The sequence below is a fragment of the Pipra filicauda genome, unplaced genomic scaffold (genome assembly GCF_003945595.2).
Source record: "Pipra filicauda isolate LSUMZ 115617 unplaced genomic scaffold, ASM394559v2 scaffold88_size2543281_pilon, whole genome shotgun sequence".
Taxonomy (NCBI): Eukaryota; Metazoa; Chordata; class Aves; order Passeriformes; family Pipridae; genus Pipra; species Pipra filicauda.
Genome location: NW_024105075.1, coordinates 2,124,976 through 2,141,763, shown reverse-complemented (window position 1 = coordinate 2,141,763; position 16,788 = coordinate 2,124,976). Strand labels below are relative to the sequence as shown.

The 16,788-nt window shown below is 36.7% G+C and overlaps 1 protein-coding gene across 1 annotated transcript in view; it reads left to right on the top strand.

The window, feature by feature from the left end:
- Window positions 1-16,788, top strand: part of DNAH11 (dynein axonemal heavy chain 11) — an 80,741-nt gene that overhangs the window by 60,770 nt on the left and 3,183 nt on the right. The window contains exon 9 of the mRNA XM_039390928.1: window positions 10,798-10,965. Coding sequence (XP_039246862.1) covers window positions 10,798-10,857 — 60 coding nt within the window. The 3' untranslated portion in view covers window positions 10,858-10,965. The remainder of the gene's footprint in view (window positions 1-10,797; window positions 10,966-16,788) is intronic.

The window sequence follows — 16,788 nt, the reverse complement described above, 5'->3', positions numbered from 1 at the left end:
AATTTGTCTGTAGATTTTCATCCCTATTCGATTATCCTGTACTGCACTGTTCAACCTTACATTTAAAATCAGCTCCACTTCCTCAGCTGAAAACTTGTATTAATCCATATGCTAAAGAACATGATGTACAATGTGATGTTTCATGGGGAGGAATGTAATGTACAGCAGTAGCATTAACCAAAATGAGCTGATAAAAATATGCAAATTCATCATGAAAAATTGACATTTTGCTGTCATCCATTTTTAAAGTTAGAATGAAATGCTGTATACATATCCATCCGTATTCTTTGATTTTTCTGGAGAGTTTCACATCTAGCAAAGTTCAGCAGCTCCATTTTTTCAACCATGGTACTTCTCGATCTGCTTCATTTAATTCTTCATTCAGTATTTGGTAATGTGCACCCCTGCCCTATGCAACCTGTTCCAGCTGGCTTGTGTCAGGCCGACTTTTAAAGGTGAGATTCACTGTGTAAGGAAGTCTGTTAAATTAGTATAAAGGGAAGGCAAACATGTATTTTTTTCTGGGGAAAAAAAAAAAGAACCATGCAGGCACTTCTTAGCAACAACTACCTAGATTTTATTTACCTTAGCTGCTGATAATCCTGTGTACCCATCAGCCTGTAGAAAGCTCTTTTTTCCTTATTTGAGCTGTGTGCTTACATAGTCCATAAACACAAGAATTCTCATAATATTAAAGGAAAGTCTCTCTCACTATATGGGCATTCTTCTGTATCTCTCTATCTGGGCTGTCAGCTGACTGTATCCAGTCTGTGGGAAGTTGCCCCTTTTCTTCAGTTCATTTCTTGCCCTTTTCCCTTCCAGTCATTTATTTCCCTCTTCCTCTACCAGTTTTCTAAAGAATAAACTTGAAGGCAGAGCATCAGATATTAGTGACCTCTGGTCCTGCTTTCATGGATTCTCTGTGCTCCCTGACTCATAATTCAGCTTCTTTCTGTTGGCAAAGAGAGAGAGGGAAGGAGAGTTGTACATATTTTTCGTATGGAAGTTTTTGTGGCCAGCAATTCTCAGTGATGATAATTGGTCCAGCAGTTAGTAATAAATAATAAATCTTCAGTCTAGGCAGCACAGTTAAACTGATCTCCTTTCACTTTTCATGGGTTCCAGAATATATCTTTAAATGAGAAATGATGAGGGAATTGAGTGCATCCTCAGTCGGTTTGCAGACAACACCAAATCAGGAGGGAGTGTTGACCTGCTGGAGAGTAGGAAGCCTCTGCAGAGGCATCTGGAGAGGCCGGATCGATGAGCTGTGGCCTAACGTATGAGATTCAGAAAAGCCAGGTGCTGGGCCCTGCACTTGGAACCTATTGGGTCACAACAAACTTATGCAACACTACAGGCTTGGGGCAGTATGACTGGAAATCTGCCTGATGGAAAAGGACCTGGGGATACAGATTGACAGCAGTCTGAACATGAGCCAGCAGGTGGCCAAGAAGGCAAATGGTATCCTGACCTGTATCAGAAATAGTGTGACCAGCAGGATCAAAGTAGCAATTGCCCCCCTGTACTCAGCACTGGTAAGGCTGCATCTCACATCCTGTATTCGGTTTTGGGCTCCTCACAACAAGAAAGACATTGAGGTACTGGAGAGTATCCACAGAAGGGCAACAAAGCTGGTGAAGGGTCTGAATCAGAAGTCATATGAGGAGCACCTGAGGGAGCTGGGGGTGTTTAACCTGGAGAAAAGGAGACTCACGAGGGACCTTCTTGCTGTCTATCTGAACGGAGGGTGTAGTGAGGTGGGAGTCGGTCTCTTCTCCCAAGTAACAAGCAATAGGACAAGAGCAAATGGCCTCATGTTGTGTCAGAGAATGATTAGACTGCATATTAGGAAAACTTTCTTCACCAAAAAGGGTTCTGAAAAACTAGAACAGGGTGCCCAGGATGAATCACCATCCCTGGAGATATTTAAAAGACATGTAGATGTTGCACTTAGGGACATGGTTTAGTGGTGGGCTTGGCAGTGCTGGGTTAACTCAATGATCTTAAGGTCTTTTCTGACCAAAATTATTCTATGGTTCTATGGGCAACATTATAATAAATATTGTTACAGTAATTTTATTTAATGGCAAGTATACACAGGCTGGTACCAGTACAGTATGTAATTTTAAACATTTTAAAAGTTTTAAAGATGATCAAAGATACTCTGTGGGAGATCATGCCTACTAATCCTTTCTCGCATGTTAAAGTTTTAATATACCATAAAGTCCAACAATTGCTATATATTTACAGTAAATTGAATGAAAATATGGTTAGGAAATAGGAAAAAAGATTGTTTCTTCACAATTATTTTATAATTTATAATTTATGTCTTCAAAATTGTTTTATAAGATTTTGAGTGAAAATATATCAGATTTCCATTCTTCATGAGACTAGTTATCTGATAAAAATATTTGTGAGAATTATGATTTTATATTCACATGTGTATTACAATAAGTATACCTAGACTATGCAAAAAAAAAAAAATAAGAGAAGTAAAGTTTAGTAGTGTTAAGGCTAAAAAGTTGGGACAAGTTCATCCTTTTTGTGGATGTGGTGCAATTTGTATTATTTATCATTACAGTCATTGATATTAATATATGAGAGAATTTAACATACACTGTGCCTGAAAAGGATTATACAAGGGCACTGTCCAGCAGACTAGCTATGGAGAGTAATGCCTCTCTGCTGTGATTTGTGGAGCATAGTTCCCTGGCACTGACTTTCTCAATGACAAGCGTTTTTGAAATATGTGATTTATCCCATAGAATTTGGAGTGCTGGGATATAAAATGCAATATGTAATTCTGCTATTGCAAGACTTATTTATGTTACATGATATGAAAAAGTAACAAAAGGGAATGGTGTCTTTTGTAGTGACAATTTTCCTATTCTAAAATCATAGGATAAGCAGTACTCTGATAGAGGAGACTATTATGTATCAAAAAACCAAATCCCACAGAGATGTTGGGGCATTCCTTGCTGTTTGTCTCACTTTCTCATCTTTACTACCTGAGCCTTTGATGGATGAATGTACTTGAACAATCGTCAGATCTATGTTATCATGCAGGCAAACTTGAGATGTCTAGAAATAAGTCTCTCTTAAAAAAGGGTAGAGAGCTGTTACTGTGTTCATTCTTCTTATGCTTTGAATGCTAGACTGATGAAATTTTACTTACAGCCCAACTCTGTGAGATGCCCTTATTGAGTATAAGTCCTCATTAGTCTCTCAGTTTGAGATCCATCACCATTAAAAAGTGGATTGGCTGCTTTATTATCCCTAAAGAAATCAAGTCAGCCTTCTGTATTAATTTGTAAGGTGCAGCTTTCCCCCTTTGCCAATTCACTTCTTATTTTTAATTTATAAATAATTTTTTAATTTCCTGGTTGCACACCACCAATTCAAGCACCAAACATGGCAGAAGAGATCTAAATCTTTGATCCTGCAAAATCACCCAGCTTTTGTGGAGGTATGCACTCCTTACGGCTGTTGGAGTTCTTTCATTAAACCTGAAACAGGAAAATTTTGTCCTAAAGTGGAACTACCTGTTGTTAGCTATGTGGTTACTCTACAGAAATAAAACAGTTTGAGGCAACTTGCATTGAGGTATATGCAGTATGAAACCCCTGAAAGCAAATCAGGGGCATGTTGCTGCCTTCTGATCAGGGTGCGTAGAAGTGTTGTAAAAGGTCTTTGGCCAAAGTGCAGATCAGCATGCAGGAGATCTGCCTGTTTTCTGCCACTAGCCATTCTGTCTGCCCATGAACAAATTGCTAAATCATCCTATGTCACCATGCCTATATACAAAATGAAAATAATAATTCTGTTCTTGCATTGTTTTGACCTAAATTGTTGTTAGAGTATTGTGCCAGGAGCTGCAGAAAGAACACAGAATAGCAAAACCTTTCCTCTAAAGTTTGCATCCTTCAGACTTAAAGGTACTATCTACAACTATTGTCATTAAAATATATTATTTAAAATAAAAATAATAATAATTAAAAAAAAGAAACCCCCCCCAAAAAAAAGCTTTAGGCTATACTATTTACCCATCCCTTTTCCACTCGACAAAGCAGTTGAAGACAAAGTCCGATGTCAAGATGATGTGAACTGAACAAAAAAATTACTGAGCTAGCCAGCAGGTTGGTCAACTGACTTGATGTAAAAAGATTTTGCCTGAATGTTCATCCTAGTGTGAGTTTTCAAATAGTTGGAATGTTCTGTTGAGCATGAGGTTAAACTTAAATTTTTGAAGACTGTGTGAGGAAAAAGGCTGGGGGAGTGCAAGGCAGGAGGGGGATGAGAAAGGTGACAAGGTGACCCTTATTGGAAATCATTTAAATTTTTAAAAAAGACCCAACCAAACAACCCCAAACCACAAATAAACTCACAACAAAATCCTGAGAAGTAAAATGTGCTGTACCATAATTTTATCTCCTAAAAATCAAGTATCGCTGAGAAACTGATTTTGGCATGATTGCTAGAGAGAAATCTTGGTAACTAAGTCACTACATTTATATACAACTGTGAACAACACATTGTGACAGCCTGGGCAGCTTCTAGTTAATGAGCAGAAAGACTGAATAATCCTCTAGGTCAGGATGGAGTTGCCCTGCATCTGCCCCTATTGCACTTTAGATTGCAAATAAGTGGAAGGCACCAGTCAGATATTATTTGCTGATTGCTTCTGGGTTTTTTCTCTTTTACAGAAACTATTAATTTTGAAATAAGAATGAAATGTATTTATGTTAAAATTATATATATTTCGGTGTGGTTATTAGCTTTATTTGCAGACAAACATCATTAAAGCTAACACGTGCCTGTTTAACAGCCAGTAACCATTCAAGTCAACCTCAGCATTGCCACCATTGCTGAGCAGTCTCTCTTAGGTCTTTACAGAAATGATGCTGTCTCAATTCAACATCTAGAATTTTAATGTCCTTTTTGACAAATAAGTGTATATGACAGGAAATAGAAAATACAAAGAATATCCACACTACTGTGTGAGTTCCCAAGGCAGTCTGAACAAATATTTTAAGTTGGATTTCTTAAAATCCTTGTGACCTTGCTTTCTAATTTCAGAGTGTGAATATCTTTGTTTCTGCAAATCTCTCAGCAGAGGCTAGAAATCAAGATTAAATCAGTTTGGAAAAAATTATTGAAAGAGTATAAAGCTATCCAAAAAACCCAATGCAGATCAATTTTTTTACCTGATTTTGAAATTAATATGCTAGAAATGTAAAATATATAAATAATCTTTTCTTTGGGAGAAAAACAGTGAAGGTGATGTATGATCTGCACATGAAAACTTTTGTTTGCCCCAGTACACCTGAGACGGTCCCTATTGGTCTGACCTTGCAGACCTCCAAATCCTCTGGAAGCTCTGTGGAAGTCAATGGCCTTCACCCACAGCTAGTCTCCAGGTCCTGGATTTGAAGATTTACACATTGTTGAAAGAAGTTTATCTCCAAAATCTGAAGTTTTATTAGTGATTTTATTTTGTAAATTAAGGGGGAAAATATTTTAAAGGATTAATTGAGAATGTCAAGCCTTTTCCTCTGAGAGTAAATTCTTTTTGACTAGAAGAGGAGACAGTTAACTTCTGAAAAGCATCAAGACTGATGATTTTGTCTATATAGCATTGACCTGGAAGCTCAGCCATTCAGACTAATAAATCAGGCAATTTATATTTAATCATTAACTAACTCCCGAGCTGAACAGCTGTTCAAAATTAGAAATGGGTCACCCCGGCCAGGATGACATTACAGGCAATCTATAATGCATTAGAATAAAATTATAGTGATTTTTAACTGTCTGGAAATTTATTACACTGCATGTTCCAACTCTTAAACTCTTGTTAGCCAATGTCACTAGTGATTTATGGTGCTTGGCTGGTATGGTAAAATTACTGAAGATTTAAATAGACAATCATTCTATGTTTAGTAAATCTTCAAATTTCAAAGCTATTTTGGAGAATGAGGTGGGTGCTCTTTATTGTTTATGACTTACCAGTTAGTGACAACAAGAAGAGAGAATGGATAAATCAAAAAGCCCTCTTGTAAATTAATGGATTTATTGTCTTGTTGCCTTCAGTTAATGATTTAAAGAAAAATCCAATAACTTCTGTAAGGCAAAAATGGATGTCTAAAGCACTTCAAAACAAAACTCCTATATTGCAAAGGTTGCTGTTAGAGCCTTCAACAGGAATGGTCCTTTACATGTAATTTGTTGGGCATCTTTTATGAATGGAATTGGGGTTTAGGAGGCCTTCACACACCAAGTTCCTGTGTTTACACTGTGAAACATTTACATGATAGCTCTTTTAACCACATACTTTGATTAAAGATACTTCTTTTTTCTTAGTGGCTACTTTATATTCCTCTTTTATAACAAAAGAGTCTGAGTCTTCTGTGATCATAGAATTCTGTGTCTGTCTTCACAAGGTAGGATGTTTAACCATTTCAGTAAATATTTCTGATTTTTCTGAAAAATATCAATGGAAAATACTTAATGAATAAAAAATTTAACAATTAGTTGGTTACTTTGTTTGCATACACATAGAAAATTATATTTTAAATGAGAGTGAGTTGTTATTTGATTTTCTAATTTGTACAGCTTTCAAGAACAAGCACATCTAAGAGTATTATTTAAGCTCTTAGGGAGCTGACACCAACAAAAAGCAAACATTTAACACAAAATTATATGAAGTATGGAGGATACATCCTATTCAGAGATTTTCATCGATATTTTATTGCATCATATAAAGGACTGGAAAAATATTATTTGATTACTGTCATTGCTCTGAAAAACAAATGTCTGTATGGACATACAGACAAATGTCTTTATGGGTAAAGAACAGTCCTTATAAAGTGCTTTCCTTCTTTCATCCTGGCCCTTGCTTTGCTTCAGTTCCTCTACTCACTGGAGAATGATTTCCTGAGGTTTCCCTGATTGAAGTGAATAAATTGTGAAACTATTTTATCTGAAGTATTTCAAACAAGACAAACAAAGAAGAGATGTTATGGCAGTCTATTCAAATTTTACATCTAGAATTTTATCAGTTTGAAGATGACTCTAATGGATGATCAATTTTTACCTTCCTTTCCATGCTGAAGCCATTTGAACATGCATTCATGCATACATTCATTCCTTTGCTGGGAATTGCATACACAGAACAATCAAAGGTTAATGTGCCAAATACTGCTAGTTTGGGTTTTATGTCATGGCACACATCCCAGTTGAAAAAGAGATGATTCTTGTCTTTAACATTAACTTTCTTTAAAGAAGATGTATTTTTCTGAAATCCTTTAGCCACCATTTTGACATTTTAAATAGATGGCGGGCTGTCTTTATAACATAACTGGAATAAAATGACAGCTTTCCACATAGCTACTTATAAGAAATCATCAATATTTGAGACCATTCCTGACTATTCATACAAAATATTCCAGGGTAAGTGTGGTTAAGATAACCTCTGCAGAGTGCACAAGGGAAATTGGGTTTCTCTGTAGGGAAAAAAATATATGAAGAACTTTGATACTATCATTGCAACTGGAAGGAACCTTCTGAGATAATCCACTCCCACTGCCCAAACTGGATTTGTTAAACCAGGTTGTCCAGCACCATGGAAATTCTACAACCTCTCTGGGCGACCTGTGTGTTTGGCCACCCTCATCTTCCCTCCTGTTATAATTTCAAATCATTGCAGCCTTAACTGAGTAAAACATCTGGAGCTATTAGGTAAAAGAAGGCAGATAAATAAGAGTAAAAAATCCTGCAAGTCTTCATAGAATGATTTGGGTTTGAAGGGATCCTAAAGATTATCTAAGTTACATCCCCCCTGCCATGGGCAGGGACACCAACTCTACTGCCTTGGTCCTTCCCTTGGAAAAAAAAGTGTGAGAAAAAAAGATAGAATTTACATCTTTATTGAGGTCAAAACAGCTTTTTCTTTTTTTTTTCTTTTGCCTTTTCTGAATGTTGCTGGAAATCCTTGCACTGGCAGTAATATACCAGATGTTGCCTATATTGCAGTGTGCCCACCACTGTATCTGATCTAGACAAAACTGATTACTGAAAAAAGTCTGTAGATAGAATGTTTGATGAAGAGTTCTATCCTATTGTTTTCAGCCTCGAAAGTTTCAAATCACCACGAGAAAGTATGTATTGCTTCCAGCATTTGCAATCTTTGGAAGTGTATCTCTTGCTGACAGAGTACTTCTCCTGCTGTATTTTTTATGCTTCAACTTTTTAATGTGGAGATTAACATTAAACATTCTGTCACTTCCATGTTGCTCAGGAGATAATGTTTTCCAATTTTGCTTTGAAGTCTGAAAAACATGTATTTGAGTTAGTCCGTTGGAAACCTCAAAGCAAAAAAGAAAACTTTATGTCGTGGTATCTTACTTACTAGCAGCACTTGTGTTTTTATTTTGGACCCTTCTCAAAAGAGTAACTGACGGGGCATTTCTCTATTCCTTTTCTAAAGGCAGAAAAAAGTAAAATTTACTGGACAAAATGGGAGTCTCAGGAGCCTGCTTTGTTAAAGTTGCTATCTTTCAAAAATTTGAAGTACAGATCTGGTATTTGTTTTCAGTATATGTATATATGCACATATATGTATATATATGCACTAATATATATATGTGTATATATATATGTATGTACATATATATATATATGCACGTGCACACACATACTTTCTTTAGATTACAGGTATATTCTGAGTGGCATGAGAGAGAGAGAGGTTCTCTTGGGCAAAAAGAAAAATCCCTACCCTTTCCAGTTCTCAATGCTGAAGTCTGCTCTTTATGACAGCTTTGTAACAGTGAAAGTTATAAAAAGTGATAGACCTGTACAGAGAGACCTATTCTGCTTAGCTTTTCAGGTCCAGAAAGAGCATGTAGTTATGATAATTCCCATTTTTCTGTACACAGGAGAAACTGATAGTACTCAGTAAATGCATGGATGTTCTAATCCTTAGGGTTGTCTTTGCAAAGCTTTCTTTCTCGTTACATGTGAAGCTTTGGACTATTCCTTTCTTCCTTGCTGCTGCAAATGCTCATCACCTCTTCCTACTTGTTTCCTATATTCACTGTGTTGCCTATATTTCCATATTGTTTATTAATAGTCATGTATAGAAGGAACATCAAGTTGTTCTATGCCATGAAGTATCAGCTTTGTGCAGATACAGTGACAATAGATGTATCTATATGTTAAAATATTTTCCTTGCATTAATATTAGGAACCCTGATAACACCCCAGTGCTAGTGTTTTTCACAAGGAAGTATTTCAGCTCATAGAAATGATTGTATTACTTGCCCTACAGTCCAGAGATAAAACAAATCATGTTTTCAGTCTTTTGATATATTTAGATGAATGAATTACACATGGAAGATAGATATGTTGCATGCTTGCAGAGGGCAGTGTGTGCCTGTTGGGACTTTTGTTCCTATATTTTCAGCAAATTCATCAAAAGTTAGGTTTATTTGGGGCTCAGGGAATAGAATCAAGGGTTTTTTTAATACCACAATTTAAGGTGGTATGCATTTTGTAATAATATGACATTGTGCCACAGAAACTGCACTAGAGGTGTGGTGCCATTCTTATTACTAATAATTGTGCAGTTTTGGCTCAAATTAAATATATGTAATGCTTTTAATTTAAATGACCGCCCATACACATGGATTATTTTGTTTCAATGTGTACTTTTTTAAAAGATGCTCCAGTCTAGTCTGGAGCTCTAGTCTGAGGACTAGACATGTCCAGAGAGGAGGAAAATTTTGATGGAAGACTTTTTAAGACACTTCTGAATGGGATAGAAGATTGTTCAGGCTTAATACTGATGATGTTTTCCTTTATTTATACGTTTTGAATTCAATCCAAAACCCACAAATAAGGAAGTCTGGGATAACACCATGAAGGAATTGGTGGGGGTTTGCCCTTTGCTTTAGCAAGTAAAAGATCAATTCCAGGTATCTGGTATAGAGCTTCTATTATGCTTCCACGAGCCACTTTTGTTTTTTCCAACCTAGTTATTGACTCTCTCTTACTCTCCATTAGGCGTTTCCCTTCCCACCCATACCTGTTTGGTAAGCACTGATTTCAGATGGTCCATTTCTTTTTGATTTCATCTCCTTGTAAACGTCTGTGACAGTGTAGCATCCAACAAGCATCGCTGTCTGATGGCTGCTCTATCACAGCTTCCTTCTTAGTGAACAGGCACTCACACAAGAGCATTGCTGGCACCCCACAGGGAGCTCCAGGGCTACCTCTGCCCTCAGAGATCATCCCATTCTCTTTGAGCATAGCTGAACTATATTAATAAGATGCCTTGGGAATCCTGTTTTTATAATTTTTGTGTGGATAAATACTGATTTATGTTCCAGAAATAGCTGCTTGAGAGCATACATAAGTATTGAATTTGCACTATCAGGATACACTGAAATTTATAATATACAGTGGTTTTTTAATATTATTGAACTATAAATATTTTTATGAAGTGAATATCTTAAGAGAAAACGCGGTTTTTTGAATCTGTTATAAATATGATAAACTGCTTCTCATCACATTTCCTAGAATATTCTTTTGCATTTGAAACTCCACAGGGATCCTCCTTACTTTTCTGCCTTACTTTAATTATATCAACCCAATTTTCTTGTGCATTGCACTGAGTCATGTCTTGCTACTTGGTAACCTTGCTGGATGATTATATTCCACTCTGATTCAAGAAGGTTCCTTTTCCTGTGATGGAGGGCCTGGACCCAATTGCCACATTGACGGATGATGCTACAATTGCAGCATGGAGTAAGGAGAGACTGCCTGGTGATAGGATGCCAACAGAAAATGCCACTTCTCTAAGAAACTGCGAGTGCTGACCTCTGATGATGGATCCCCAGCAACAGGGAATTAAATGGATAAAGAATACATGCGGAGCTGACCTTAAGTCATACGTCTAGGACAGAAAGGGTATGTGCGCGCTGAAGAATTGGTTTTCATGTTTACTGCCCTCAAGTTCCCCTAATTTTTGTAAGGGATTAGTGTTTGTTGGAATGCACTTACCTAAAGACTTGAAATATTGCAACACTCTGCTTATTTATCCATAGCATCATTTTCCATTTAAAAAGTTACTCAAAAGGAAACTTGCTATTTGCAAGTGTTGGGGAGGATATAAAGTGGAGGTTGGAAAGAAAGTGGAGGTTGAGGTGCACTTCTTTTGAAGGGTAAATTACTTTTTCAATCGTTAAGATGTAAGGCCGGATGATATGACCTTACTTATCCTGTACACTTTAGTCAGCAGAACACAGCATGTGCACCTCACAGAGGGAAAGATTCAACCCACTGTGCAGCATCCAAGGCAAAATATTACTGAATTATATGTAAGTTGATAGCACTAGCATGTAATTGATCTGTTCATATATTTTCTTATCTTTACTTAGATTTAGGGAGATAATGCTCCATTTCAAAGTTTATTGTACTAAATTCGAGATATAACACACAATTACACAACACAGTAAATGTTCATAGCAATGCCTGATTTTTTAAATACATCTTAATCATCTAACCCATCTGCTTTGGATGAGCTCTTTTCCCTCACCTGCCTTGATTTGTTTTTCATTCTTTTCCAACCCATACAAATAATTGTGATTTTTCCATTTATACCCTGTAATACCCTGCTATGTGAAGCTGTATTGTCTGCTTACTTATCCTTACATTTTTATCTACTCCTTTTTCCATGCCTCTGGAAACAGAATTCTCCCAAGCTATTCAGATTCTAACCCTTCAAGAAAGTATTTATTGTTTAGATGAGGATATACCAAAAGCTGTAACACAAAAACATAAAATGTAAAAATAATAACAAAAGATGAAATATATATGTGCTCCCCCCACATTTCTTTTTAAAATGCAATGACTAAAAACTGGTGATGAGTGGATATTAAAATGTTTATATCTGCATCTTATTAGATAGCAAAATTCTCAGTTTGCAAATTGAACTCAAAATACAGTACAGGCATGTGTGTTTCTCAAACTAAGGTGGAAATCTTTACTTTTTTTTTACTTCAAAAAAGGATTAAAACAAGGACGAGCAAATATTATAGTTTGGCTCAAAAGAAAAGAAAGTATTTAATTTTCTTGTTAGGCATCTGTAGCAAAAGGGAAAATATTGGAAATTACAGGTTAGATTTGGATTTAACAATATAGGGGTTTCCAGCTGTAAAATCAGCTTAAGAAAACTATGCCTCTGCTTTGCAGTGAATTGCCATAACTGCTTTTTGGGCCACCCCATGAAATAAATCAATGAACTGGTTTAAAAAGAAAAAATAAGAAACAAAACCAAAAACAAACAAACAAACAAAAACCCAAACCAAAACAAACGAGTAAAGCTACTGAGGAAAAACTAATATGGTAGAACCTAGGGCAGAAGGGCAGAAATGAGTAAACCAAAGATGGCTTACGTTGGTATTGCCAGTCTTCCATGCATCAAACCAGTCCAGTTGATCATGCTCACAAATCCATTGAGGCAGATGTCATGGTGGTGCTAATGTCTCCTCAGTTTTACCTAGAAACATAGGCTGTTAGCAACAAAACTCACATACCCCATTTCTCATGTGAGTGTTCCAAATACCCCAGTTCAGGGACTGTTCTGATCTCCCCCTCCCAATGAAAGGGATACAGCTCTGCCAGCCTTGTGAGCCCCACCCCAGAGGTTTGTAGGTGGGCATTCAAGTAGGAGATTCAAATTCAAAGCTGAGTTAGTTTGTTTTCTCTGGTCTGACATTGCAGCGGCAGGAGTGGTAGATGGTACAAGGGAGGGTAACCTTGTGTTCTGACCCTTTTGGAGTGTCTGTAATCTCATTTTTCATTCACATACCCCTTTTTTCCCCTCGATTTTTAAAAATTATTGTCAAACTCAGAAAATGTCAACAAAAATATTTCCTAAGATCTAATTTAGATACCTTTAGATACACATTTTCAGGATGATAATAGGAAAAATAAAGAAGCTTGTACTCGGTGCAAGAGAATTTCAGTCTGTAATGTCTTCCATCACTTTTCACAGAAACCTCCAATGTGATTTTTGAGTCTTCTATGCAGCTGTCAACCTAAATAATAATGTTGCTTTGTGGTTGCATGAGAGTACACTTGGTAACCTCATCAAATGTTTCATCTGATGAACTGAAATGCTATGCTATTGTTTATGTTCAAATATGAATTTATTTTTTTCTGAAAGACTCTTATAGTCTTGTTTGCAAACAACACATCAACAAGTTAGATTTTTTGTGTTGAAAAATGTGGTGTTTATTCTAATATAAAGTCAAAGATAATCCTGAAGCATTTCTGAATGGGTCTCAAATGCTACTCAGAGTCTTTAGAGTGCTTGCACAGTTTCAGATTGTCAAAAGAGAAAATACGTAAAAAAGGATAAATAAAAATAGTATCTAGTTATGGACAAATTGCCCAAGCTTTCTCTCCCTTCTTTCTCCCATACTTCATGCATTGGTGACTGCAGAGAAAATCTAGGTAGTACGAAACAGTTCAAATCTCCTTGCATACATGAAACTCCTGGAAGATGCACTCTTGCTCTGCACTGTGAGACCTTGAAGTGATCCCTCTTTGTTACATTTTTCTATAGTGGTATTTGAAATATTTCAGAGTAAGAGCATACAGGTTGCTTTATAATCCATGGTGAAGAAACTCTACCAAAAATTAGAATTATACTGATCAAAAAGAGAGATCAGAAATTCCACAGGCTAAAAGATTTTAAGGCAAGAGAGAGGGAATAGAAATAGAAATAAATTTAATTGAAAAGGACAAGGGTCACAGCAATATAGTTTTGCCTTAGCAAAGGTTTCCATGTAGCACAAGAGAGTTGTGCACATAGATACAAATGCAAATATATGAATCTATTAAAAATAGGTCCTTCTGCTGAATATTTTAGGCAGCATTACATGACCTAGCATTCTGTGCCTCACTGAAGATGCACAGGTCTCCTTTGTGGGATACTAGTAACATATATACCCCTTTATTACCAAATATGCAGAGTTTTCCTCATTCTGGATTCATTTCTGTCATTTGTTTGTTTTAGTAGTTGTGTCGGGTACTTTGAATTTTTTTTCCTAATAAAGAAAGACTAGAAAGATATTTGTGATAGATATGGTGCAGTCCAGCAGTTGAAGTTCATTAATAATTGGAATGTTGCAGAGTATGAAGTAATGAATACTAATTACTCCTTTCATGTCTGACAGCACCCCATGGACCAATACATCAGCCCAGACTTTAATTTGGTTCTAGTAATGGTTTCATCAATAGTACATTAATTCTGTGTTTGAAAAGATGTACAGTTGAACCTGACCCACACAGTAGATACCACTGTCATAAAATGGCCACATACTGACAACAACTGGATAATTGCAAATAATTAAATCCACTGAGCTTCAGACAATCCTAATTTTAAGTAAAATATATCTTATCATATTAATCGACAGAAAGCATAGCAAGGGAGATTTATCAACTTGTACTCCTTCCAAAGCACATTTACTAGCCTTCTTATTAGAGAACTTGCTGATCTGTGAAGCAGCTTCATGAAAGTACTTTTCCTCTTTCTTGTTTACCAAGATGGTTCTTATGTTGGACTCTTGGATATTCTGTAGCACCAGCTCCTGGTATTGTTTCTGAATGAAGCCTGCAAAAGAAATTCTCAGCCTTTAAGAACTTCACATGGATATAATTTATATTTTCCTCAAAACCACGTGACTGCAGGGTGAACTGCAGGTACTTGTTATCTCTGAAAAACAGACTTTATGCTTAAGCACCTTAGTATATATTTAAAAGCCTAACAAGTTAAAGGTATTCAAATTTGGATACATTTTTAATTTTAATTTTGGAGCTGCAAAGATGCTCCGTTGTTCTTACTGTGATGCCTATGGATTTTTTGGATTTTAAGCTTTTTGTAGATTTTAGAAGTAGTTGTGTAGTAAATGTAGATTTAATGTAGCTGTATAATCCCTTACACTTTAGCACAGTAGTTTCCACTTACCCAAACCCTTTTCCCCATTTCATATTGAACTTTCTAAATTCCTTTAGCTTGTTTAGACTTCCCTGAAGGTAGGCCTTCATTCTGTTGAAGAACATTTGCACCCTGACTTGAACAACAAGATACACCAACAGACAAAGCAACCTTCAAAACCCGGAACCTTGGACGGGCTCCAAGGACTGGACGTGCTGTGACAAAGAGGAAGATGAGGAAGGGGGAGTCTTAGAGGCCCCTGACTCAATTTCCAGAGGAGCATGCCAGGGGCAGAACTGGGGGGTGGATAGATCTGGGATTGGATGGACTGTGCCTTAAATTGTGGAGCTCCCCGGACGCATGGCGTGCACGTGCGTCTGTGCCCCCATGGTTTGAAGGCCTTCTGTTAAAACTGCTCTCTACCTTATCTCTGCTGGTGCCTGGTGAGTAATTTTTTGGCTCCCAAGCGATTCTTTAAGGCAACAATGCACTTTAGACTGTGGCCTTATGTTCAAAATGGCTTTAAAATGATAAGATTTTTGCTAAAATATTTCAGGATATTTGCTTTAAGAAGCAGGAAAAAAAATAAAATAATTTTAAAAAAAATCAGTTGTAATACATAGCTGTATATAAGCATGAAGGGCACAAGAAAAAAGTAAGTAAAATTTGGGTCCAAAGTGTTAGCAATGTATGCAGCAATGATTCAAAATGCAAATACTGAGATTTTTGAAGCAGATAAGTTAAGGCATAAAAGTAATCAGGTACCAATTCTACAATGGTGTATGATTTTGGCCCTCGCCTCCTATAAGAGGAATGATGCCATTAAATTGGTTTGGTCTGGATGGCCTTTATTATTTGAATTTTACCTATGTGTTTCCTATCCTGTCTCTGCAGCACCGCTGTTTTGGAGATCACTGAATATGAGTATTAATTATAATAGATCAATGTCATTTTGACTCATAGGAGAGAAGACAGAGGAATAAATTTATTGTTCATAAGGCTCCTTTTTGCTGTAGCATGAGCTGTTACACCTGCTCAGATCCTTTGCACAGTCACAAAGAGGTAGTCATGTCTTCTCAGTTGCAAGATTAGGTTATTACAAAATTCTTTAAGATGTCTTGAAATTTGATTTATGTGCAAATGTAGCTTGTATGAACAAGTTTCCCTTCTTATGTGGCATGACTATTATTCATGAAACAGCAAGACAATTCACTCGCTTTCTCCACAGGGAGAAGCTTTCCTTGCCTTGAACGTCTCACCGACTGTGCAACTTCAAGGCAGTGCTTTTCCCACTGAACTAGTTTGACCAACTTGCACAGTTTGCCTGCTGAGATTGCCTTTTAATTTTAAGCAGCAGGAATTTTAAGCAGCAGGAACTGAAAGAAGGCTCCTTCAGAAAATGCGTTTATGCCTCTTTCTTCCCACTGAAAAATATTGTTTCCCTTTCCTTTGCTGTCCAAGAATTTACCACTTCTTTTTATTCTTACTGAGCTGATCCAAAACATCTTGCTGAAGGAAGCTATGCCACCATTCTGCCATTTACAGTCATGGCTTGTTTTGGAGAACATCTGCCCTGGAAGGTACTCTCAAGCTGTTTCAAGATATGAAGTAAGGTTCTTATACTCAAAATTTTTTTACCTTCATGAAAGAGGATCCTCTCTTTGAAAGACCTAGGCATTTTTACCTTAGGCAGGACATGCAGAAGGGAATAGCATGTCTTTGTGTCAATAAATCAAATTTTGACAGATCACAACAAATGTGGCACTATTCCTAGTCTTCTTATAGCT